At 43.0% G+C, this 26,961-nt stretch overlaps 1 protein-coding gene across 1 annotated transcript in view; it reads left to right on the top strand.

The window, feature by feature from the left end:
• PCSK5 (proprotein convertase subtilisin/kexin type 5) overlaps positions 1–26,961 on the top strand; it is a 309,676-nt gene that overhangs the window by 241,556 nt on the left and 41,159 nt on the right. Inside the window, exons 11-12 of the mRNA XM_011231366.3 lie at positions 18,719–18,836; positions 20,053–20,241. Of these exons, the coding sequence (XP_011229668.1) occupies positions 18,719–18,836; positions 20,053–20,241 (307 nt within the window). The remainder of the gene's footprint in view (positions 1–18,718; positions 18,837–20,052; positions 20,242–26,961) is intronic.

A 26,961-nucleotide genomic window follows, 5' to 3' on the forward strand; every position in this document is an offset into this window, starting at 1 on the left:
TCCCCCCGCCACCCCCCCAACTCATACCTGTGGTTTGTGGATGCACTTACAAGCACAATTGAATGCATGCAACATTGGTGCTCTAGTTTTTTTTCAAAGTGTCTGTATTTGGATTATATGACTGTATACAGTTAAACTCTCTTAAATTTAGGAACAGGAATAGACATCAGATAATAAATTAGGACCTTCTGTCATCTTTACTAGGCGAAAGAATGAAAAAAATGTCATTGAAAATCAAAAATGACAACTAAGTGAGCGAGGTTACCACGCCTTCCATTTCACTGCCCTCCCAGACTATGTAAGTCTCTCTTTTTCTACCAGCATGTCGCTGAAACCTCTCCATCCCCACTGACTCTTTCTTTGACCAGCACTAAACTACTGGACTTTTTTTTTTTCTTTAAATATCTAACTGCTTTCCCACCGTGGGAAAACAATTGACAGTCTAACATGACTTCTTAGCCTCCAAGGCCCTAACTTTTAATAACCTTTATTACCTTTAATTGCCATCATTTTATTTCCACTGGTAGGGCTGGTAATTTTAAGATGTTCCAATATATTTTTAATACCTACCTGTCTTGCTTTCAGTTTGTAACACTTATTAAAAAGAATTAGCAGTGCTGAAACCATTAAGCATGCCATGTGTTGAATTGAAACTAAAGGTTTTGAAATGTGTTCTTTTTTGAGTGTGTGAAGTGATACCTGATGTATTACCGTTTGAAAGGGTAAAGCTATGTTTTATGTTATTATTTCACTGCACAAATAATAGTTCATCTTTGCCACTTAGCATGCTGATGTGATGTTGGTAGCGATGATTAAAGCTACCCTAATGCCCCTTAATTGGTAATCTGCGCATCATGTTTTTGAAGAAAGGTCAAAGTGAAATGTTATTCACCTGGTCAGTGTCAGGGGTGACATTAGAATCAGATGCTTGATTCCAGTCCCCGTCCAATTCGTAGAAATAAGTCATTGAGCCCTTCTCTTCTAATGCAAAGGAAAAGGGGAGCAAATACATTTGATTCTATCGAATAAAATGTGCTCATTGGAAATGCCAGCTGACTTTCTTTCAAGATTCCATGTCTTATTCTATTGTACTCTGTGAACTCAATTTCATTTAATATATATTGACTGAAAACCTTTCCTTTTCCTGTTTACTGACCATCGAATACATGAGCCCATCTTCTTGCTCATTTACCAAAAAAAAGATGTGAATCACATAATTTCAGGATTTTATCTTTATCCATTCTCCTGGTGGATGTTTTACGTAAATATCTACCTGAGAACGGTAATATGGAACCCCTGACAGGAAACGGCTTGATCGTTCCTTACCCTAGAGTCCTGTGTCCAAAATATCCACTTGTCCTATCAGAGTGTTCCGCTCACACTTCCTAAATACGTGAGGTTTAAAAATGCCTTCTACCAAGGAAAAATGTTGTTTTCTCCATATTGAACTTTGAAGGGAAGTACTAGGTTTGTTAGACTTTGGGGATGTTTTGTTCACTTGTGTTTTGCTTTCTCATCCCTAAGTATGTAAGTTTTAAATGCACGTGGTTTCACACGTAAAATCCATCTTCAAAATGGAATTAAAATAATGGTTGCTCTACCTATTGTCTATCAGATATAATTAGTTAATGACGGGAGTTATGTGTGGAGTAATCTGTGGCTTTGCCACAATCTTACGAACCTTTAAATTCTAGTGGACAGTCTGTTATTGATATTTTCTGTGGCCTTTAAGGAAGCCAATTAAAGTTTTTGTATCTTGGTTTTTTTAGAATGTGGGAAACTCATACCAGACATAATGAGAAGGCCGCGTTGAATGAAAAGTGCTTTGAAAATGGAAAATACCAAACATAAAAAGAGTCCTTAAAAAAAAAAAAGAGTCTTAAATGTATATTTTCATATGTCACAGCTTCCTACTCCTTGAAATGAGGATACAAATATAGAACTATGTTGTGAATTAGAATGCTGTTTTGGGGCTGAATTTAATCAAATTACCTTGAGTGGGGCAGGAGAAAAAATAAATTAAGGACTTTGTAATGAAATCATCACTGATACATCATACACGTTTTATCCCATAATCGCATATCAATATGACTATAGTATAATCATATATCAAACACAGCTATACTTAAATTATTTTTTGCAAATTAGTTTTAATGTTTAAATGTCACCTTGGCTTCAGCCTACTAAATCTTAACAGTCGTAATTAATTGCTTCAACATAGGAACTAGTGATAGAAATCTGAACCGATTATAGCTATCAGTGTCCTACTGACTCTTGAGTCATTAATATACAGTATGCAAGCTGTGAGCATAAAATATGATTTTTTAACAATATGCAAAAGCTTGTACACTTCAGAGAGAGTCGATGTCTCTTTGAGTAATCACCTGATGAAAATCAATTTCACTAATTCTAATGAGGCTGGAGTTCCCCGGGTGTTTTTGAAAGTCTTCCTTCAGCATATGAGGTTGGCTATTCATGGTAGCAAATCTTTTTTTTTTTTTTTAAAGATTTTATTTATTTATTTGACAGAGAGACAGCCAGCGAGAGAGGGAACACAAGCAGGGGGAGTGGGAGAGGAAGAAGCAGGCTCCCAGCAGAGGAGCCTGACGTGGGGCTCAATCCCATAACACTGGGATCACGCCCTGAGCCGAAGGCAGGCGCTTAACCGCTGTGCCACCCAGGCGCCCCCATGGTAGCAAATCTTGATATTTTGTGGTTACGATTGATATTTTAGGCTAAGATAAAAATCATCAAGCCCTAAACCTGGTGATTACAAAGGATGATCAAGTGGGGCCAATGCTATTTTCAGGCCAAAAGCGTGTTGTGACTAAAAAGTAACAAAATGGATTTCTGTGAAGCGCTAATAATTGGATTCTGAGTCCAGTTACAAAATAAGATACCCAAAAAGGATTTAAGCCAAGACCATCTTATCAGAATACATATACACACACAGACACATTCTCTTACAAAAGCTTTTAAAATTCAACAATCATTTTCTTATTTGGAGTTTTGTGTTCATGCAAAACAGAACAAAAAAACTCACTCAGCAGAGTGCTTCCGACCCTGGGCTCCAAAGTCAACCAGCCTGGGACCGATTCTCAGCTATAGGGACAAATACTGTATGTGGTCATCTGTATACATTCTTAATCCACATTATTGGAGTCCATTTACGTATGATAAAAAGCACCATTTTAGGGCACCGGGGTGGCTCAGTCGGTTAAGCATGTACCTTCCACTCAGGTCATGATCCTGGGGTCCTGGGATGGAGCCCCGCATCAGGCTCCCTGCTCAGCGGGCAGTCAGCTTTTCCCTCTTCTCTGCCCCTCCTCCCCACTTATGTTCTCTCACTCTCTCTGGTCTCTCTCTCTTTCAAATAAATACATAAATCTTAAAAAAATAAAAAAACGCACACCATTTTAAGTGTACAAATGTATAAACCCACGTAACCATCACTACAATCAAGGAAAGAACATTTCCATCACCCCAGAAAGGTCTTTCGTGCTCTTTTCTCATCCCCTATCCCCCCAACCCACCCAATGCAACTGGTATCCTTTCTGTCACTACAGATGATGTTGTCTTTTGTAGACTTTGATATAAGTAGCATTATTCAGAAGTGACTTCTTCCTCTCCGTATAAGATTTTTGAAGTTCCTCCTAATCATTGGGCGTATAAGGTGTTCATTACTTTTTATTGCTAAGTGATACTCCACGGTGGGAATATACCGCAGTTTCTTTACTCATTCACATTTTCATGGACGATTTTGTTGTTTCCAGTCTGGGGTTGTGAGTTGAGCTGGGTATGAGTATTCACGTACAAGTCTGGGGTGTGGACAGACAAAGCTCTGTAAACGTGAGATTGTCAGAAAAAGCCTAATTTAAACAGGGACCCTGAGGAGGGAGGGCCAACCCAAATGGCTAACCAGATGTGTAGAGCCTCGGGCCAGGCAGGCAACGTAGGCAAAGATTTGGTCAAGGGAAAGGTGGGAGGCCGTCAGAGCTGGAGTGCGCGGCAACGGGAAGGCTGAAGAGAACAGTATTGTAGACAGAATTTGGCACAGTTCTTCATTCATAGTTTGCACGCAGGTAAAACTGCCATCTGCAGGTCACGTGTCATTCTCACATTTAATATCAAATTAATAAACAGTTAATATTCTGTTCAGATTTGTGTCCACGGTGAAAATTGAGCACAGATATGTGCGGACGTGTGTCGAGCTGTGGGCTTTGAAACGCTGTGGGTAACCTTAGAGATGTGACAACCTGCCCTATCTCTTTCAAATGATAGACTCCCCACTTTATATTCACCTCTCTTGTAACACACCTATTCTCTTGTAACACATCTTTTTAGTATAATTTAGGTTACTGTTTTCATTTGTCAGTGATTTTAGTTGCGGCTTCTGGATAAAGGGCTAACCTCCTTGGTTGTGTGCTCTGTTTTTCTCTAAGACTACTTGGATTTCAATGAATGGGCTTGAACATATTGAGAAAACGCGTAATCTGCTGATCGTTCGTGAATTGGGTTAATGTCACATATATAAACTTGATCAGAGGCATAAATAACTGTAATAAGAGGGTGGAAGACATTGGAGAACTTGACGTAGTATTGGGAACTGAAGCTGGTCTGAAATAGGTCCTAGGGTGGCTACTCGGTTTACCCAGATGCATTATTTTGTTTGTTCGCATTTCTCGGAGGATTGGGGGCTAAAACTGGATGAGACCTCCACAGGGAAAGCAACAGTCGAGGAGAAGGGAGAGAGGGTCCAGTGTGTAAAAAGGGCAGGTGAGGTGTGATGAGGAAAGTAATTATAAGGATACTGCCATCAAAGCTATTGAATCCCACAGTTAGGAGTTCTCATTTCATTTGAAAAACATTTTGGAGCCCCTGCAGTGATTGGAGAGAGTTAGTGACAGTAATGACGTTCAAGCAAGTTGATTCTAGTTGCTTGTCTGATGTCAGAAAGAGTTTTATTTCTTAAACTGATGGTGTAAATCCATTGGTCCTATGATATGTCCTACAAAGTGACACGTAGGTAAGACACCGACTTGTTAAAATGGATGTGAATTCTCTTGCGGTGATCATTTTATATTATCTTAGTATGCAATTGTATATTCCTGACCTTAAAGGCGGTGACATTCAGTGAAATTTTTGATCATCTCTTGCCTTCCTTCTAAATGAGGAGAGTTCTAGAGTTGAGATATATAATCATTTTTGCTAAATTCTTTTTTTTTTTTTTAAGGAAGGGAAAGAAATGCTTTTTGAAATGACTGTTTAATAAACCTGGGGCAAAAGGTGCGAGGACAGGATGGCTCCTTGAAAAATGTCAGGCCAGAAATTGTGCTTCAAGAAGGCCTCACACATTCTCCTTGACCAGAGTCTTTTCACTGGTTATCCTCGTTCGCCGTGACCTTCGGAAAGCCACTTAACTTCCAATATTTGAATTATTTTTCACATGCAGTTATAGTCTTTGTATTTGCCATGTGACTGCAGAAATTTAAAGCCATCAAGCAAGCAACATAATTCTGGGCTAGCCTCTCGAGTTGCTCTAAGACGGGTGCAAGTCATGTGACAGAAACATTGAGAGTTTATAAATGACTTTTTCTCTTTTTTAGGTTTACATGAATATTTTTTTCTGTGTTGTGAAGCAAACTTAGGATTGTCTGTGATCCTAGGAAACTGCATTGCTTATTTGAACTCACCAGAAGCTACCACTATATACTTTCTTAATATACTGTGCGAGATGGTTTTGCCATCATTGGTTGTACAGGTTATTAACTGCACTAGGGAACCAAACGGAAGGGTTGGGTAGAGACAGAAATCCAGCCTGTGATCCACTCACCAAGCCGTGTGCCCCAGAGGGGGAATGACATCCACCTAGAGAAAGGGGTACCTTTCTCTAGTTCACGGAGATCCCACACGGCCAGCTCTATTGCATAGAATTCCACTGTGATTTCTCTCAAAATTCTCGAAGGCATGATTATCTTTTAAAAGATATCTATCCAGAGATGGTTTTGCTCATTTTAATCTTTACCTGTTGCTTCAACCTTGACATTCACAAAACCTCCGTTAGCAAACTAGCTCCGTGTTACTAGAGTCAAATAGAACCTTTCAGTGTCTCTGATGATTTCATCACAGCTCTCCAGACAAAGTTCGAGGTGAAATCTTAGAATTTTAAGTGAGTGTGCATGCTAAGTACAAATCTGTTATTCTTTTCATAGTGTTTTTACCTTCTCTCATTTTTGTGACCAAAAATGATTGATGTTTCATGAATTCAGATGTACAATCACTTCATCTGGGGCCAGCGGAAGACTCATATTTGGGGTGAAGCGTCTTTTTGAATATTGACATATGGGGGCTGCCTGAGCACAGACATAAAGCAGTGGTGGAGGCTTTCTTCGAAGCTTCTGTGATTATCATCAAGCCGTCATGTGAAGGTGCTCCCCACGGACCACCTTGTCTACTGTCTGTGGAATAGAGTTTTAAATGTGAAGGGAGCTACATGACAGAGGCGCACCGGAGAAACTCTGATTGGAACTTGTACATACCAGCTTGGACGCTGACAACCAGTGTTCCCAGCATAGACGGCAGCACCAGCTCTCTGCCCCAAATCCAACTTCCCGTGACCAAAATGGTGGTAAATGGGCACTGCGTCAGCTGTGAAAACTGGTTCAGGATCCATGAAGGAGCCCAAGTAAATAAGAAAAAAGGGCCTTCTGATGACTCTTTAAAGTACGGTTTTAGTAAGGATGACATAGCCCATCCTTTTTTTCCCCTTTCTCTCTGGAGAGATCTTTATGTTGGTGCCAGTTCATGGAATATAAACCAGACTCAAAGACTCAGAAGGAAATCCAAAAAATGATTCCTGCGCTAGCCGTATGCGTAACTTCCTGAGGCCAGTGCACCCAGCAAGGTACGACTACGTGGCAGGCCATTGCTTCGCAGAAGCCATCTGGATACATCTTCTGTGAAATAAATAGATCCAGACTTCTTTTTTTTTTCCCCCTTAAAATCTCAATTCAGACTCTTTACACATGTTCACATCTTGCTAGCCTTAGGCATTTCAAAGCAATTAAACTTCTATCACACATCCCAATAATGGCTTCAACAGGCTTCGCTTTATGGTGTTAGACCAGAAGACATGGTACACCCTGACGTTTCCAGAGTCATCGTTGCAAGAGCCGGAGAAGAAGGGTGTTGTGATCGCTGCTGGTTGTTAACAAATGGGAAGTTGTTCTCTGCTACTCAGTGCCATTCTGTCACCTGCCATTCTGTCACCTGGCTAGCTCTAATAAAAAGAAAAAAATGGCCTAGGCTTGAATATAAAATAAAGGATCTTTTCCATGTTGTTAATATCTTCACACTCAGAGAAAATCCCTGGTAGAAGTGACTGAAGAAGGTCATCCTCAGCAAGAACAGGTGAAAGGGTTATGGGCCAGATGCTAACTTTCCTCCCAAGCCCCACATATGTCTTTTTCTGCCCAGGATATTTTAATGAACTTTGAAGAAGTGAGCACTTTTTATGCAGCTGACTTTCAAAAGGCAAAGAAGATAAAAATGTTCCCATGTTCATTTGTGGAAGACAGATAAATTTTTGAAATGTCTCCACCCCCTTCGCCACCGCGTTATTCTGAGGATGATGCTTGATTTGAGAAATGAGTTGCAAGAAACACTGTGTGTCTTATAGACCACAGTAATCGACGGATACATACATGATACAAAGAGGTTCTGAACACTGGGGATTGAGTCATGTGACTTTGGGCAAGTTCTTTTAATGTTTATGAGGCTTATTTTTTCAGCTGTAAAGTGTGAATAATACTATCTTGCCAGTAGGACTGTTGTAAAGATTTCATTAGTTAATATGTAATAAAATGCATATGTAAGATGATATTTTTACCTCCCATATAAAATTTCTTCTGGGCATCTTATTTTGGGGAGCCCGCTTGCTACATTAAATGTACTTCAACTATAGAAACAGTAAGATTAGATAAAATAGATAGATTTAAATGCATTAAATAGAATCTTTAGAACATTTACTATTCTTCAACATTGTAATTGAGCTTGATGCTGTGTCCCAACTCAGTCAAACCCAGATTCTGACCTAGGAATGAACAGACTTTAACTCCTTGAGTAATGTGCATCCAAAGAAGAAAATATCTAGACCAACCTGTGCTCAGTGAGTGAGGGATATCTACAGGTTAATTAAGAGAACTTATCTTCCTAAAATATTTTAGGAAGGGGAAGCAAAAATATGTGTGGTAATTCATAGGAAAGACATTAGCATAAGCTGCTGGAGAGCCACTTTTCATTTCTTGTGCTGCTGGAATGAAGGAAGGCTATTGAGGAATCCTGTCTCCAGAGCCTCAGACCCCGAGTTGGAGATGCTAACCTAATTAAGCAGGCTTTATTAACGGGGGTCCAGGAGAGATGCCAGCTCTAATACCCTCCGGACGTGGCTCTCACCGGAGGGTCCCTGGACCAACAACATCAGCATTACCTGGGAACTGGATAGAATCTAATGCAAATTCTAGGCCTTCATCTCTTCTGTGTTGTTTTTTTTTTTTTTAATTTAAGTAGAGTTGACACTCCGCTTTATTTGAGTTGACACTTTGTTTTATTTGAGTTGATACACGATGTTACATTCGTTTCAGATATACAGCATAGTGATTCAGCTTCTCTGTAGGCTATGCTGTATCTGTCACCATATGCAATTACAGCATCACTGACCGTGTTCCCAGTGTGGTGGCCTTTGTTCCTGGGACTTACTCATTCCATCGCTGGAAGCGTGTAGCTCCCAATCCCCTCCATCCCCCCTCCCTCTGGCAACCGTCAGTTTGTTCTCTGTATCTATAGGTCTGATTCCACTTTTTGTTCATCCAATTGTTTTTTTAGATTCCACATAGGAGTGAAACCATATGGTATTTGTCTTTTCCAGTCTGATTTATTTCACTTGGTATGTTGTCACAAATGTCAAGATCACACCCTTTTTTATGGCTGTGTAATATTCCTGTGTGTGTGTGTGTGTGTGTGTGTGTACCACATCTTCCTCATCCAGTCATCCATCTGTGGACACTTGGGTTGCTTCCATAATTTGGTTATTGTAAATAATGTTGCAGTAAATCTGTGGATACACATATTTTTTCAAATTAGTGTTTTTCCTTTCTTTGGGTAAATACACAGTAGTGGAATTACTGGATCATGGGGTGGTTCTGTTTTTTAATTTCTTTAGGAACCTCCATACTGTTTTCCACAGTGGCTGCACCAATTTCCAATCCCACTGATAGTGCACGAGGGTTCCTTTTTCTCCACATCCTTGCCAACACTTGTTGTTTCTTGCCTTTTTTATTTTAGCCAATCCGACAGGTGTAAGGTGATCTCATTGTGGTTTTGTCTTGCATTTCCCAGATGATGAGTGATGTTAAGCATCTTTCCATGTGTCTTTTGGCCATCTGTATGTCTTCTTTGGAAAAAAATGTCTATTCAGGTCCTCTGTTCATTTTTTAAGTGGATTGTTTGGGATTTTTTTGGTGTTGAGTTGCAGAAGTTCTTTATGTTGGACCTTACTTTAAAACCACTAATCAGTGGGACCAAACAGCATGTGCTTGCACAAGTCCTCTGGCTGAATCTGATGCTCACGCAAGTCCGGGACCGCTGCCCTAAGCCCCCCACTGCATGGAGTGAATCACCTTCTTTCCTGTGCATTTAAGGTGGTGCCAATCACGTACCATCCTTAGACGAAGTGAAAACATCAAGTCTCAAATCATTTCTTTTTCCAGAGCTTGGATAGCGAATCCCAAATTTGAAAAGTGACCTCCAAACATCTTATCCCTTAAAAAAATTAATGAATTAAAATTTAAATTAAAAAAATATGTAAACCATTGTATCCATTGTCAGTCACTTGGCCCTTTGCACCCAGCTGCACTCATAATCCTTCCTGGATTGGACTCATAATTGGACTATAACTCTCTATTTTCAAACTTTGTATCCCCCCTCTGCCCCCACCATCTTGAAAGAAAAACAAAAACCAAAAACTTTTTCCATTATCCTACTGCCTTAGTTCCCTCCTCCCTTATGCAACTAAAAATTCCCAGCAAGCAGTCTGAATCAGCTGCTTCCCTTTCCTTACTGTTGAGCCCCTCTGTAATTCTCTGCAATCTTGTTTCTGCTTCCGCCTTTGAAGTGAAATTACTCTGTGAGACATGCAGCCATCTCCTCCTTGCCCAATCAGAAGCCTCTTGTGTTTCTGTAAGATTTCCTGCTTTTGATCTACCCAGGGATCTCTTTCCTTGCCTTTTGTGATGCACAGCTAGAGCCCTTGTTCTCTGACACTTTGGTGATGCCTTTCTCTCCCTTCACCTTAGCCATTCCCTAAGGTCTGTCCCTTGCAGAGTTCTGGAGGGAACACTGCACACTCTCTCCCCCTCCCCCCACCGCCTCTTAATTCCTCAGGTTTTTTCCCCCCGCATCTCTGCCTTTCTTTCAGTTACAGATATCCCCTCCTTATTAGTGATTTTCAGTTCTACCTCGTCAACATCATCTAAATCCGTTACCGACCTAGAATCTCTACCCAGGGCTCCCCCGTCATTGCAAACTCAAAACCCCGGGAACAGGATCTGTCAGTCATCTTTTACAAAACAGCTTCTCCCCAAAATGTACCTCTGTCCTCAGGGGATACTCGTCCCTTGATCACCCCATTCACCCTCTTCCCTCTCCCTCTCCTCAGTCTCTCTCGATGTGTGAGTTGTGACATTTCATTACCCCCTCCTTAGCTGACCTCTTGTTTCATTCACCATGTCGGTGACCTGGTTTACAATCCCTCATGGTGCACCATTGAAATAACCAGTTCCCTGCTTGCTTCCTTCTAGCCTTTCATATCCTATCGACCAATGCCAGATTACTCCTTCTAGAATATCAATTGAATTATGTCATTTCCTTGATCATTGGCTGCTCACTGCCTGAGGTCGAAATCCACCCGTGGGATTCCAGGGCCACGCAGCTTTCTTGAGGAAGCCACCATTTCAGATATCCTGGTCTCATTACTTAGCCCCAGATATACCTCCATGAATCCATATCTTACTTAAGGATTGAAGAACCATCTCAAGTCTTTTTCTTCTACGAGAATACACAGTCCTCAGTAATGGCCCATTTTTCGGAAAGTTTACAGGAATTTCCATGTTATTGTCCCTAAAGTTTAAAAATGATTTGGGTTTTATGTAAATGAAAAGGAATGTTCATGAGAAGCCTTACACGGTGTTTGAAACTTAGAAGGATAAGTGTTAGCTTTCTTTCCAATGAGATGGCGACATTCCCAGTTGGAAGGAATACCTTCTTCTTTGTTGTTGCCCTTCTTTGTGTTTTGCGACCATCAAAGCAACAGTGAGTAACAGCTCCAGGTCACGTGGGCCAGTGATGAAATAACCATGTCTTCACCACCCCTGTTAACCACTAACTGTGAAAATGCACTCACTGGAACTAAACATCAACCAGAATTTCTATTCCTTCCTTCTTAGGAGAATTTAAGGACAAAGCAAATAAAAGGAAAATTAAATGAAGAGTTACTTAAAAATAATACGGAAATGATTCACAAACAGGAATTTTGGCTGTTGGTTCACCAGGATCCCAGGCTGGTAATTGTTTGCTCAAGTTACACAGCGGGAAGATCTAGGTTGGTGAGCTGATAAATGGTCAGTCTGATCTTCAGTTAGCTTTCCCCCAAAGACCCTCATAGTATATTTTAGACCTTGTTTTCGTCTCCATCCAAACAATCTTACTTTCCTAAAACAAGCACAGTTGTGATCTGCATGGACCCTGGGAGACATGACTAGCTCTCTCCAAGCTGGTAAAATGTTTTCCTCCCTCCATTCCAGAAATACTAGTCAAGTATCTTAAGCAAATGACTTGCTAGTTATAACCACGTTGGGAGCAAATTAAAAGGGAATGGCCAAAGAAAAGAAAATACTTTGACTTTTTTTTTCTTTTCTTAAAATAGAAAAAGGTCCTTGAGAGAAGGCTGGCCAATCTCCTTAATTCTGTAAAATAAAATAAAATAAATCTAATAAATATCTTTACATATGCATATGTACCATAATACATCGTGTGTATATACTGCCGTATGTAAGGAAGTACATCACACATGGAGAAGCGCTCACCAGTGTTTTCCTCAACTCTTCTTACTTCCTGTCTGTGTGATGATGGGCCTGTCAGACTCCCTACAGCTGCTGACCAAACCCATCCCGAGGGGGGAGCTCTGAAGTGCAGACCCTGCAGACAGACAGGTACCAATGTCTAGAAACTTTCCACATGCAAGTCCTCAGTAGCGCCGGTGACGGCTGGCATGTTTGGATCTGGCTGCAGTGGTTAGTAGAGCTGGAGATTGCAGGAAGAGCGAGGGAAAAATAAAAACAAGCCAGGCAGAATACGGCAGGTGTCATTCCTGCCCCTGGGGAGTCTGCATTTTGCACCGCAGGACAGGAGAAAGCGCTGTTCACTGTTGCTCTGCCTTTCGAAGGAGCTTATGTGCCTTTCAGCCTGCAATCTTCTAAAGGGTACCTAAGGAAGAGAGTGATGTCGGAGAAGGGGATTGAGGAAAGGGAAGACGGGGGTGATTCTGGAAGCATCCTCCTTCCGTCTGTCCCAGATGGTTAGGTGTCCCGAAACGCTGACGGAGGAGGACTGAAGAGCTCCACTTCCCACTTTTTCATCCTTAAGAATCTTACATTTTATGGTTTCCTATTTAGCTGTTCATTTTTACTTGAAAAGGGCAGTGCTTCAGCGGAGACCTAAGGCAAGTGTCCTGAGCCCTCTCCTGTTTCTCCCCCTCCTCCTGTCTCGCACATTCGGCTTGGTTTGATTAACTGGTGCAGGAGGCAGGAGGGGCACGGGGTCCCTGGTGGGAGCAGTCCTCTCAGAGCAGGTGGTTCAGCGAAGTGAGGATCAAAGAACCCAAAGGTACGAGGCCCCCCACAGCTGCAGGACCTCTTTGATCTCGGGTTGGAGTCTCTTCCCACACAGATCAGCAGTCCCGCTCAAGACAGGAATTTGCCTAACTACCTTTTAGTCTGGTGGTTTACTTACAGCTAGATGAGAATAGCAACAGTCCGATTGAGGGTGGGGGGCACCCCACCTTCGCGGTTGGCTCGCGGCTCCCCGGCAGTCTGCTCTCACCCCCTTATTTCCTGCCATGTTGACCACGAATGCCCATCCCCTGCTGACCACCCACCCCACACGCCACCCACTCCAGGGCTGCTGGTTTCCTCCTCGCCCTGGGAAACCACACACAGACCTGGTGATTATGTAACCGGGAGGCTGCCTCCTGGCCCCTGGAGTGTTCTCCATGTGTCTCCACCTCACTGAAGAGTTGGCAGGCGCCGAAGCACAGTCCAAATACCGCCTTCCCTTCCTGGGTCATCTTACCTGCCTCCAGATTTCAGCTCACACGTGTCGAGCACTTTCTGTGCACCAGGCTCGATCAGGTTCCTTCCTTTCCATTGTCGTGTTCACGGATTTCATACTCCTTTCAAGTCTTTTTGCTCAGTTAGTGCTTTTAATTGTTTCCTAGTGAAATCGTTAAGTCATTCTTCTCTCATGCCTGCCTAAGAATGCATATCATTTTCTGTTTCTCCTGGACCCTCACCGAAGTGACTTACATAGTAGTTGCATCACATCCCCGTAACTCATCGGGTAAATTATGTGGGTGTATTGAAATTGACCCTTTCTAATAATCGAATAATGGAACCGAATTTATCAACCATGTTTCAAATCTTGGTGATTGGGTGTATCATAACAAATAACAAAAATAGTCCGAGATGCCCGTCCGCCCTCTAGTCACTCAATTTATTGGTATTAAAAGATGCGAGAGCTCAAAAGCTTAAAAAGGAAAAAAAAAGAAAGAAAAAAAAATTTTAACCAAGTCTTTTATTATAGAGAGAGTGCTTTACTAATAGTCATTTTAGAGTTATCATGAACTTTCCATTCAGTGTAATATTAAAACAAAGGAAGGAGGGAGGGAGGGAGGGAGGGAGGAAAAAAAGAAAAAGAAAAAGCTTTAAAATAGCTAGCTTCGGGGATGCCTGGGTGGCTCAATCGGTTAAGTGTCTGCCTTCGATTCAGGTCATGATCCTGGGGTCCTGGGATCGAGTCCTGTATTGGGCTTCTTGCTCAGTGGGGAGCCTGCTCCTGCCTCTCCCTCTGCTGCCCCCCTCTCTTCTAGTGCTCTCTTTACTTGCTTTCTCTCTCTCTCTCTCTGTTTGTGTCAAATAAATAAATTTTAAAAATCTTTAAAAAACTCTCTGGCTCCAGTATGGATAGTCCACTAAAAAGACATAAAAGTATCCCAGATTTCACTGGTTATAGCTTCCTGTGCTCGGGAACTTGAATTTTTTTTTTCCTGCTGAGTTTCTAGCTTTTCTCTGGAATTTTTAAGGCCTTCTAGCTAGAGCTATTGTTTCAGCTAAGTGTGTCTGCTTCCAAACTATGCTATCATTTCCTTACGTGCTGAGCCATTAGCTTCCCTCAGCACTTCTGGTCCCATCAGAAAGTAGACATACACCTGCTGGAGCACATTATCTATTTTCTCGCCTTCTCTCCTTCATCTAGCTGGTGCAAGCAGGGATGCCTTCAGATTCCTTGGAATAAAAACTAGCTATACTTCTGGCACAAGACAATTCCACTTTTCTCCGCTTATCTGCATAAACAGTCGTGCAGCCTAATGAGGCAAAAACAATGTTATTCAAGTATTGCAGATTCCCTTTTTTCAGCTTGCCCAGCAACATTCTACTTTCTGAAATCTACCTCAATAACTTTGCATCAGGATCTTTAATTACTCTGTAAATATGCTTTGTTCCCTTGATAGCTTTCTAAATATTGATTTTTGAATCTTAATTAATGTTCAGACTATTAATTGAATGTTTGCTGCCCACACTCATAGAAATGAAAAATTCCGTTGACCTGCTTGGATTCCTCCTCACGCCATTATAGTATCTAACTTCACAGAGTTTTGCATTTTACACAAAGCTTGCCAGAGACGGTCCTACTTGATCATCGTAAGTTATTTTCAGGTGCAGGTTTTGCTCTGAGCTTGGCATGAGAAATGTGCGTAAATAAAACTAATTTAGGTACGGATGGCCATAGCACAATGAGTTGTTTGCCTGGTATATTTGCAATAATCGTAATTTTTTTGAAGTGTGAATATTGGTTCTATACTTGAATAAATTTGGTGCATTAATGAAGACTTTACATATATCGGTAAAAAAAAAAAAACCAGACCTCCAAATTTCCCTTATAATTCTCTGCCCCTCCCCTGTCTAATGCTCTCTCTCAAATCAATAAAATCCTTAAGAAAAATTTAAAGAAAAGATCTGTTTCTGAATTTATAGGTCATTTTAGAGAATGAAAACTTGTAGTATATAATAAAATTATATGTCAAATTATAATCATAGCTTTTAAAAAATATTAATGCTTCCCAACTACTTAATAGCTATTTCCCCAGTTGACATCATGACATCAGAATTTATCTGCCTACCCCATTCATTGTGTGATTATTGTCTTATTGTCTTATTTTCTCATTGGTGTTTACTAAGAACCAAACAAATAATTGCCAGTCAGAACACATGGGGTTAATGTATTGCCAACAACACCACCCCCCATAAAAGGATACACATTTTTTTTCTTTTTTTCTTAGGCCGGGTGTCATGATTATGGACGATTTCCAGTATTTTAATCTCCATGACTGAATGCCCTTTACTGATATAATGGAATTCCTTCATTTATTAATATTCTATTAATACGATGTTTTTTCCATTCCCCTGCCAGGTTGTAGTTTAACTGCAATTAGGCAGCCTCTTTTCTGAACATCTACGCTGAGTGTTGCCTGAATGGACATTGTTTCTGGAGGAGAGGAATTGACTCAGAAAAGGAAACAAATTTATGGCCTTCATAAAGACTCACGGTGCTTTTCTACTTAAGTGGCTGTTTCTCAGGCCTGAAGTGTTTGTTGTATTTGATGACTCTAGGTGTTCATTTATGTCCTAATGGTTGTTAGGTTGACAGTTACTGGGGATCGGGGGCGAGGCCACAGCAAGTCCAGGCAGCCCTCGTTTTGCCCCCCACCCGCCCAGTTCCCACCCAGCCTCTTCCCCTCCCCCCACTTGCCAATCAAATCTTTCATCTCTTTTCCCTAAACTGAGATCAAATGCTAAGTTGTGCTGGTTAAAAAACCCCTTGACACTAGCATGGGGATGTTTGGGTACCGTGCAGAGTTAGGGAACCTCGCATAGCGTAGTGTGTTGGGCCATAATTTCAGTTCCTCTAGGAAACACAACGCCTTGGAATGTTCATGATGAAATGATACAGATCACTGCCTGTATTGATGGTTAAGTGATAAATGAGAGCCTTGCATAAGAGATCTCCACAGTTCGGTTTCCTTAAACCCACACTTGACATTTCTCCATAACACGTGGATCACTCTGACTCTGTTTTAACAAAGGAGGCAGAATGCCCTCCTATCATGTCCTGTAACTAAGACTAAATATATGGAGTTGTTGACACAGACCTGTTAATGTACACGTCCCAGTTTGTGATGAGGTTATTGCTGAGTTTCGCTTTCTTCATTATTTTCTGGATGTATTTCCACGTTTTTACAATGCATATACATTTCTTTTTAATCAAGAAATAATCATTTATAATAGAAGTCACAAAAGTACACATATAAGAATCCCACATATATTCTTGCTATCCCTGAGTAGTTTGATTCAGTTTTATTCAGTATGTCCTGTCTGGCTGAGTACGTGATATTCTAATAATGAGCCCTTATATTTGTATAGGTCTTGATGAGGAGTTTCTCACGTGGGACAAATAACAATACTTAACTTAGTAAAACGGGATAGACAGTCGTATCACAAGGAAATTGTGGGTTAGCTATTTTATCTTGTTTGCCAAGAATTATGTAATTAACAAATAGCAGAAATAAGCAGTATTTCCAAATCCTAACACAGTTTTCCTTTTTTATATGCAATCATTTCTTCCCCCGCCCCCCCCATGTGTATAGAGTTCTGCTAAATCCCATGAAACATATGAAGAAATAGAAGTCCTAGTTCCTGTCTTCAAGCAGTTTACAATATAGTTAGGGTACAAAGACATGTGCTGATGGAATTAACTAGTACTTCAATTAATGACACAGAAGTAAAAAGTGACACATAGAAGGCATTCAAGAAGTGTTGGAAGGATGCATGGATGGGTAGGTAGATGGCTGGATGGCTCGGTGGGCAGAAGGGCAGGTGGACTGACAAATTCATTAGAGTTCTAGGGACTAAAAAAGAGAAAAGTTCCTTCATGACAGATGGCTGAGTTTCAGTAAATGTCTATTGACTTTTATTGGACAGAGGCTAGTTCAGGAAGAAGATAGACTGGCGAAGCCTTCCAGAACTTAGAAGTAGAATGTGACTGTGCAGAGAGCAGGAGGCAGGGAGTTCCAGGCCAAGGTCTCAGCATGAGCCAAAGTAGTGAAGCAATAGAGCCAGGTCTGACCGGGAGCTGTAAAGGAATGACCTTTCTGAAGTACAGATTTTATCGAGGAGGTGGTTTTGCAAGTAGAATGGGACTATATCATAGAGTGTCTTGAATTTCAAGTGGAAGTATTGAAATAATCCATAAGCACGGGCAGCGACAGACATTTTCGTGTAAAATAATGTTATAAGGAAAATGTGTTAGGCAACAAGTCTGGTAGCAATATGACTTTGTGTTAAATATAAAGATACAAGACGGTTTAATACAGGGTGGAGATTTTTAAGTATTCACTGGGATTTTAAAGTTTTTTTAAAAAAGAACTACACACGTGTATATTGCTGTATCATCGTTAAAATATTCCTATAGGTAGGAAGCCAACTGAGGGTCGCTGGAGGGGAGGGGGTGGAGGGATGGGGTAAAAATTAATTAATTAATTTAAAAAATATTCCTCTATGTGATTGGAGTTTCTGAGACCGTTATGTCAAATTAGATTTAGATCAATAGGTATTCTTACCGAGAACCAAAAGATTACGACATTTGAAGACACTGGTATAAAAATCTAGAGGCCTCCAAATATTGCGTGCATAAAGTTTAATCAATTTTTCATATGCTAGAGGAAAGGTAATAATTGTTGTCTTCTGAGATGTTTGGCCTAACTCCTGGATATGTCAGAAAACGGGTATTTCTTGCATGTACGTTCTTGTTATACCAGGAGTAGGTCTAGACACTGTCCCTTCTCTTTAAACCTAGTAGTCATTATCTGACAGAATTGATGAGGTCATCACTTGAAGTCCTTAACAGTTCAGGCCTTGGAGCAAAACTCCGTGGGTTAGAATCCAGCTCAACCACTGAATTGCTACTCGGTTTTAGGTCTCTCTCTGTTCCTCAGTGTTCTCTTCCATGAACGATAATCACAATAGCACCAACATCTTAAGATCTTGGAGAGGGTTACATGGAGAAAGACGGTCTAGTGCCTGCCACATGCTAGTAATCCATAAATGATAGTCCTGTTACTAGTCCTAATACATCATCACTGAATAAGAGACATTCATTTTGTGATCTTGTTGGCTCACATGTGTTGTTTTACTTGTTTTCTTAAATCGAGGCTAGCGAGAACGTTAGGATTCCCTAGGGGTGTGTCTGGGCTCTCTGCCAGAACTCGACATGGAACAGGCTAGGTTGACCCTAAGTTCCGTGAAGCTGACCAGCCTGTTGTCCTCCATAGTGAGCCACCTGTACGGATTTGGACTGATGGATGCGGAAGCCATGGTGACGGAAGCCGAGAAGTGGACCACCGTTCCCCAGCAGCACGTGTGCGTGGAGAGCACAGACCGACAAATCAAGTAATGCTCGCGGCAAGCGGACAGCATAGCAATTTCCTGAGAGAGATCAGGCCAGCACAAGCGCTCTAGACAGCCCTTTGTTGTCCATGGAAGCAAAGCTTGTGTCGTTTTGGGGTTTTTTTTCCTAACGTAATTATAAAATTCTCATAGAATGTCTAGGATGCTAAGCTGTTAAATCCACATAATAGGACCCAAGGAGCCTTAAAAGCATCTCTTAACAGGGGATTTGAAGGACCCTTACAGATGGGCATTCTAAAGGTTCCTACTCAGCCAATATTTCTATTTAGTGGTGCAAGTGTTCTCCCTAAGTCAAATGTACTCCAAAAAACTAAACCTGATATTCTGGAAACTGAGCTCCATAACGTGTAATTATGAATTATATTTTCAGCATCGTAGATAAAGATAACAATAGGTTGGAAATAAAATGGATAGAAAATAAGAAGTAGGGGGCATATCTTTCATGTGGTTCAATGACAGTCCCAGGGAGTGAAATTGAAGCTTTGACCAGGAAGGGAGAGTCAACCATAGGAACAACAGCAAAAAAAGAAAAAAAAAAAAAAAAAAAAAAACACTTCAGCCACAGTCTCTGGGGTGGGAAACGAATCCCCCCCAACTTGAACTGATGTCCGTGTGACTGGAGCCCAGGGTTCAGCAGGGACAGTGGCACAGGAGGAAGCTAGCGAAGAAGCCTAGAACATTCAGGCCAGAGGAGGCATGTGCCCCGTGAGTCATAGAGCAAGGATGTGCTAGAGCAGGGATTTGAACCAAGGTCATGGTAATCCCCAAGCCTCCCCTGCACGACCGCACCCGCTACCCATAGTCCAGAAGGTGTATTCCGTAGATCAGCAACATCACTGTCACCCGGGAGCTTGTGAGAAATGCACATTCTCGGAGCCCACCTCAGCCTCACTAACTAGGCCTTGCAGGCAGGGGCACGGCGCCCTGCGTTTTAACAAGGTGACACCCTCAAGTTCAATAACCACTCCCTGCGCAACGATAAAGGAACCTTTAATTCCCCCATTTTCTCTCACTTGCATCTTTCCCACTCTCTAATAACCAGGGTTAACCTTGAAGTGACCTTGGATGAGAGCGCTGTGTCATTTAGGGTCCAGCCCCAGCGGCTTGCATCATATCGTGTCATCATTCCAAGCCCACAGGTGCTCCCAGCCCAGCCCCGTCATGCACTCTGCTCACACTCTGTCTCTCTCCGTTGCAGAACAATTCGGCCCAACAGCGCGGTGCGCTCCATCTACAAAGCCTCGGGCTGCTCAGATAACCCCAACCACCACGTCAACTACCTGGAGCACGTCGTCGTACGCATAACCATCACCCATCCCAGGAGGGGAGACCTGGCCATCTACCTGACCTCGCCCTCGGGAACCAGGTCCCAGCTGTTGGCCAACAGGTATGGTGATGGCCTCTGGCCACTGGCGCGTACAGGCGACCCCAGCACTCGGCTGTCCTGACTCAACCCTAAGAATCAGCTAAGGGGGCACTTAGATGTCAAGATGGGACAGTCTGAGCTCTCATAAATGAGGGCGTGTAGGGGCGCCTGGGTGGCTCAGTCGGCTGAGTGTCTCTCTTTTTTTTTTTTTTTAAGATTTTATTTATTTATTTGACACAGAGAGAGAGAGAGCCAGTGAGAGAGGGAACACAAGCAGGGGGAGTGGGAGAGGAAGAAGCAGGCTTCCAGCGGAGCAGGGAGCCTGATGCGGGGCTCGATCCCAGGACCCCAGGATCATGCCCTGAGCCGAAGGCAGACACTTAACGACTGAGCCACCCAGGCGCCCCCTGAGCGTCTGACTCTTGATTTCAGCTCTGGTCATGATCTCAGGGTCCTGAGATCAAGTCAGACGTCAGATGCTCCCCACTCAGCAGGGAGTCTGCTGGAGATTCTTTCTCTCTCCCTCCACCCCTCTCCTCCCTTCTAAAATAAGTAAATAAAAATCTTTTTAAAAATGAGGGCACGGAAAACTGCCTAGAATCTGTAGACACGGGACAGTGTAACATTACTCCTTGGGTAATATTGCACTGATGCCGCAGACGGATGGAAGGCCACCTGCTGTGTCTGTCCTCACAAAGAAATGCAGAGCACGAACTCTTTGGCCTTTGACCTTCTCCCCCATGCCCTTAAATATCTGTTGGCATTTGTTAAGATTAACTGAATTCTCTTGCCCAGGCCTAGAACGTTAAAGGAAATTCTGTGTGTGTTAAAACAGGTGTGGGCAAATTTTTTTCTGCGAAGAGCCAGTTAGTAACTGTTTTGAGCTTTGCAGGCCATGTTTCTATGGTAACCGTTCAGCTCTGCGTCGGAGCGCCAAAGCCCTAGGTGGTGTGAATGAATGTGCGTGGCTGTTTTCCAATAAAACTTTATTTACAGAATCGGGCAGCAAGCTGGATTTGGCTTGAAGACTGAGTGTATTTTGCAGACCCCTATTCTAAAGGTTGGCCCTTTGGTCTTTATTGCTCAAGAGGGTACTTAGTTTCTCTTCTTAGCCTCTTGCCTTTTCCCTGCTCCCTCCAAACACTGATCCAGGAGGTAATGGTATTGCCACGATCCTGCTGAAAGGCCAGAATGTTCTAGCACCTGTTTTCTTCTGCTCCATAGGTTTTCGAATGGTTGGGAACATAAGCAGCAAGTACTTGTCAAAAAGTGGGCCCAGCATGGGGAAGATGTCAGGTTGTCTTATACACTTTGTTCCCTCTATGGTTCTAAAATATCAACTTACAGCCAGAAGCCTCAGTCCTTCTTTAATTTGATCTTTTTTTTTTTTTCCTCCAAGACGAACATTTAATGGGATCAAAAGTCTTATGGCGAATGGCATATATAGTCCAAATGAAAGCCAACCTTTTATGCAGACGTAGCCACCGGCCCACATAGCCAGGTGACCGTGGCAGTGGTGGTCTTCGTTAGGGCTGACAACAAACCAGCAGGGCTGAAAGGCCAGGGTTTGATGTAGTCCTGGAGAGCCGAAAGCAAGACTGAGCAAAGTGCCAGTTGCTTTGCAAAATCCCCAACTCCGTCCGCCCTGGGACTGTGAGAGAGAGAGCAGTAGCATTTCTGGATGATAGTAACTGGGAGTACAGAATCCAAAATCTTTAATTACATTTTCCATCTGTGCTTGGAAGACTTGCGTTCTTTTAAAGCTCACGTCCTCCACGAGGGCATGGGAAAACGTGGGCTTGGTGCTTTCGGAGGCGCCGCTTGGCCAGAGTAAGTGGATGCAGGTGCAAAGAAGGGACGGCTGCTTTGGCATCAGACCACTGGACGTGCCACCCGTGCCCTCCTCCCTCTGCACACAGAGCTCTCAGCTGCTACCTGCCAGATGTTTCTTTGCAGTGGGCGGCGCCTTCCGAGGCACAATGCGGCGATTCGGAGGTCACACTAGCTGTTGCCACTGAAGCGAGGGAAGCCGTTCTTCTCTGTTGTTCTTTCTTTTTCTTCGCCTTTATTCATCTGCAGAAACTTGAAAGAGAATCCAAGTGAAACGCGGAGGCGCAAAGTTTGCGTCCCGCGTGTGCGGCCGATGCCCCTCGAGCCTCCTCTGTTGGAAAGAAACAGTCCCTTCACGGTCGCTGTGGGCTGGGAAAACTCAGAGTCCTCCGACTCTCTGGGCTGTTCCTGCCTATTGCAGTATTTCTCGTGAGCCTCCCCCCAGAGGGTCTTCAGTGGAGAGACTGGTAAGCAGGCGAGCTGGGCGTCCTGCCACAGTATTTGGTGGATTACCCGTGACGCTGGCTTCCATCGGGCTCGCATGCCCAGCAGTGGACATCTGCTTTGCTCTTTGCAAAGTGCCGAACCCAGCAGTGCTGCTTGACTCGTACCTGAGAAAAGAAACAGGTATTTCAGATGCTCAGTGACCGGCGGTGGTGAAGTTGACCTCCGTCTCCCCCATCAAAACCCCCTGGAAATAAGGCTGCTACCCGGCGTGTGCCTTCTCTGTCTGGAATGTTTTCTTCAAGGGCTGCTCATTTGTATGTGTTCCCTCTCGGTGCTGAGAGGAAGTAGCCACCCAAAGCAGGTGGACGGACCGGAGGGGCAGAAGGCCTGAGACCCCCCAGAGATGTAAAGGTTGTTATGAATTCATTTGTCTGCGGTTCCCCAAACACGTCACTCTGAGCAGCTGAGCCCTGAAGCATCAAACAGTGGCACCCAGTCCCAAAAGCACATAGGCCTCCAAGGCCAGGCTCCCCTGTCTTGGCTGTGCTGGGGGCATCCCTTCCACCAAAGCAGTTAAGGAAAGACAGTTTCATTTGGCATTGTTTTCCTTCTGGCATATTCTGAAGCTCTCCTTTTTTTTTCTTTTCTTTTCTTTTCTTTTTCTTTCTTTTCTTTTCTTTTCTTTTCTTTTCTTTTCTTTTCTTTTCTTTTCTTCTTTTTTGAAGCTCTCCTTTTATAAGAGGAAATCTCTACTCAGAACCTTTTAGCCTCTGACCTAATGGCCAGGAGTCCTGTGTCCCCTCACCTTGGCCCTGACTCAAGGCACATTCCCTGGACTGGGAGCTGAGGACAAGCAGCAGAGGAGAGGGGTGGGGACAGGCTCAAGGGAAGGCCTGCTCCCCTCCTGGTGTCCTTCACGTTGGCCTGCAAGGCAATCATACTTCCTCAAGGAAAGGTGACTAGGTCAAGTTTTGGAAGGAAATTGTGTGTCAGAGATTATTAATGAGACCAATAAATGGTTCCCCGGTTGGACACTTATCTTTCTTTCAAAGAAGTCAAGATTTCTAAGGAGGAACCACATTCAAGTGAAGAATAGCGTGTAGTGGAAAGAGACCTCTAAGGGCCACAACAGGAAGTTTCCTTAGGGAGGGGTCATTTGAGAGGTAGAGCTGAGGTGGCCGAGAGCTGTCCCCACGTGTTTCAGTGCTGTTTATCCCCACAACAGAGCAATTCCTGGGGAATCCGTTTTCCGCAAGGTCGCTGAGCACTTGGCCCATGTGGGCCGTCTGGAACCCCTCAGTGCCTCCCCGTCCTGGCTGACGGGCACTTGCTGGAACTCCCGTGGAGAACAGCTGGTGGAGGAAGAACGTTTACCCAAGCATCTGCAGGTGCTGGGCCCTGGAAGGCACTCAGCCGCGTTCAGAGCTAGTCCAACTTGAGCGTGCCCCATTAGCTCAGCGGGCGAGCACCCCTGGCGAGCCAGGTTGATAATTTAGTGGGTGGGAGCGCTGAGTACACGGAGCGGGCCTGGAATGGGCAAATGGTTAGCTTCTTCTAATCCCTTTGTTTTCTCCTGCCCTCCCAACCTCCCGGTCCTCCTCTTGGCCTGTGCACCCCGCCTCACAAAAAGCCCAACTGACTAATCGCAGATGATTTACTTCTGGGGAGAATCTGGAGGTCTTGCATTGGCTGGGGCGGGTGGGGGGGAATCTAGGTGGGCTTGGGTTCCTTTAATATGTTTTTTGACAAGGACAACTATAGATTTTTTTTTTATTTTATTTATTTATGTGACAGAGAGACAGCCAGCGAGAGAGGGAACACAGCAGGGGAGCGGGAGAGGAAGAAGCAGGCTCCCAGAGAAGGAGCCCGATGTGGGGCTCGATCCCGGAACGCCGGAATCACGCCCTGAGCCAAAGGCAGACACTTAATGACTGCGCTACCCAGGCGCCCCATGAGACAACTATAGATTTTAAGCCTCCTTTTTAGACTACCACGTATTCAAATTCTGCCTATGTGAAAGTTGTCAAAGAAAAGCTGGTTTCATCAGATTCTTACTTCAGCTGCATTTGTTAGAATTATGAAAAGCAGTCTTTCTCCCCCTGAATCTCCCCTTCCCCCCAAGTCAGCGAGTTTGAGATTTAGTGTAGCTATATTGGCTCTCTGTTCCAAATTTTGGCTTCTGACTGAAAGCTGAAACTTTGCCTTTCTTTCTAAATTTGATTACAGACGAATATCTCTGCTTCTAATTATGGTCTTAAGTAGAGAGAAGGTACACTTTCGAGTCTGCAAAACCTATAAGCTTCTATAATTAACTGTGTTTAAATGTGGTGTTTATATTTGAGTCATTTCTGTTGCTGCCCAAATGTTCAATGACAGACTATTGACATTTGTAAAGTATCATGCCCTAGAACTGCATTTGTGGCTTGCAGTAAAAATTACACTTCTGCAGTGGAAATTTTACAATCCAGTAAGGCCTCACCATAAGAACCCTCTTCCTTTCTCCAAAAGAAGGTACAACCTTTGGAGTTAGAGCTGGGCTTGTCTTGATTTCACCAATTTTTACGTTTGACTTTGAAAAGCGAGTCTCTCATCTAGAAAGCAGATGCCGTGGTTAGCGTCTGCCTCACACGGTTGTCCTAAGCATTGAGTAAGATCACATACAGCAAGTTGTTAGAACACACAGTAAGCACTTCATAACTGCTAACCGCTATTTACACAGTGCTTCTCAAAGCACCTGGTGCACGACTCCATGAGACACAGATGGCCGGGCCCCTCTCCCAGAGTCTGATCCTGTAGGTCTGGGTGAGGTCCATGAATTTGCATTTCTAAGAAGCTCGCAGGTGTTGTCGAAGCTGCCTGTCCACAGACCCCATTTCCAATAGCACCGATTTGAGAAGATCACCCAGCTTTTCATACAACATTCTTGTTATTTTCGTGTCCTCAAAAGACTTGTGGGCAGAACACCGCTGGGTGCTGCGCAAGTAATTTACAAAGGCGTCTGTAATCGAAAACAGATACTTAGATAAAAGCCATCCACTCTTAAATGGGATAAATCTGCAAGATCACGTGCGCACACCGTAGATCTACAAGAAGGAATGCGTTTGGGGCCTGGTCAGTGAGTAAGAGTATGCAGGTTGAAAGGGGTTTTTTTTCTTAAAAACTCCTCTTTTTAGGTATTCCAAACTTCTGGAACTAGTACCTCTCTCTCCACCTTTCTTAGAGAAGTAATTTCGGTTAGGAGAGATAGAAAAACTTAATAGTATGTTTTAAATACCCTAGTTCAGAAGCAAATCATTTAAAACTTGCAAAAGTCAAGCAGCTAAAGAAAATCAAAAAACTGAATGACAATTAAGCCAAATGAGCGCTTCAAGCATTCTGTAAGTTCTACGTTACATTGTGATAAAGCACGAAAAAGAAAATAATAATTAAGTATTTTAAGAGACCAAGAAAGAAAAAAAGGAAGCTTCTAAAAATATCTGTCCAAAGTCTAATTCTGTAGTGAACATAAGTACTGTTTGGGGAGTAGTAGATGATTCTGAAATTAAGATCCACTTATAATTTTAGAAATAATTATAAGATAACACGTAGCTGTCAGTGCTTATAAAATGTCTTATTATTTAGTTACCATAACACCACTGAAGAATGTTGTAGCCTTGACACCTTGGCTAGACTCTTTAAGTGAAAGGGGGAAGAAAGCTTACACTAATTATATGAGTTATTTCCTGAGTTAATTCCTCAAAAGGATGTACCACACTTAATGGCAGTCTTTTCTACCAGGCTTCATCCAAAGTAATTTATTTGAAAACCGCTCACAGGGATAGGGCTGTGGGGCACCATTTTAATAACTGGGTGCATAATTTGTGCTGCCACGGGCATATATCCGTTCATCGAGCACATGATTGTGAAGTCAACTTTGACAGACAGGGTTTCGCTGCGACAGGAGATAGGGATCAGCCACGGAGGTAATTACTCCAGCCTTCCGCACGCTGGCCCTGCTTTATTGACATTTTATCCATGCTAATAATGTCAGCGTGTGCTGGGTTTCTCCACTGTTGGCCCAGCACAGACGTTCGGACTGGGCACTTCACTTTTCAGTTGATAAAGGGAGACCACACAATTAGAGTCTCTTTAGCTGGTGTCCGGTGGTTTAATACTTGGTTGTCTTGGGCAAGAGTGTTGTTTGCAACACAAATCGAATCTACTACTGGTGTCACCTTTTGTGATGTATAGATGAGGCAGGGCTGTTCATTATTACGAGGCCCAAAAAATCGGGAATAGTTTAAGTGCTACGTTAGAAGGAATGGGGTGAGATTAGGAACGTGAATGGCCAGCTAGTCGAAACAACAGCAGTCATCAGTGTCGATTTCTTTCCCCATCAACTCTTTTAGCAAAATGCAATGATCGTGTTTGGCTGCATTTTTAATTCCTCTCCTCAACTTTTATGTCCACATGAAATTAATGAGC

Source organism: Ailuropoda melanoleuca, chromosome 17, assembly GCF_002007445.2.
Source record: "Ailuropoda melanoleuca isolate Jingjing chromosome 17, ASM200744v2, whole genome shotgun sequence".
NCBI lineage: Eukaryota > Metazoa > Chordata > Mammalia > Carnivora > Ursidae > Ailuropoda > Ailuropoda melanoleuca.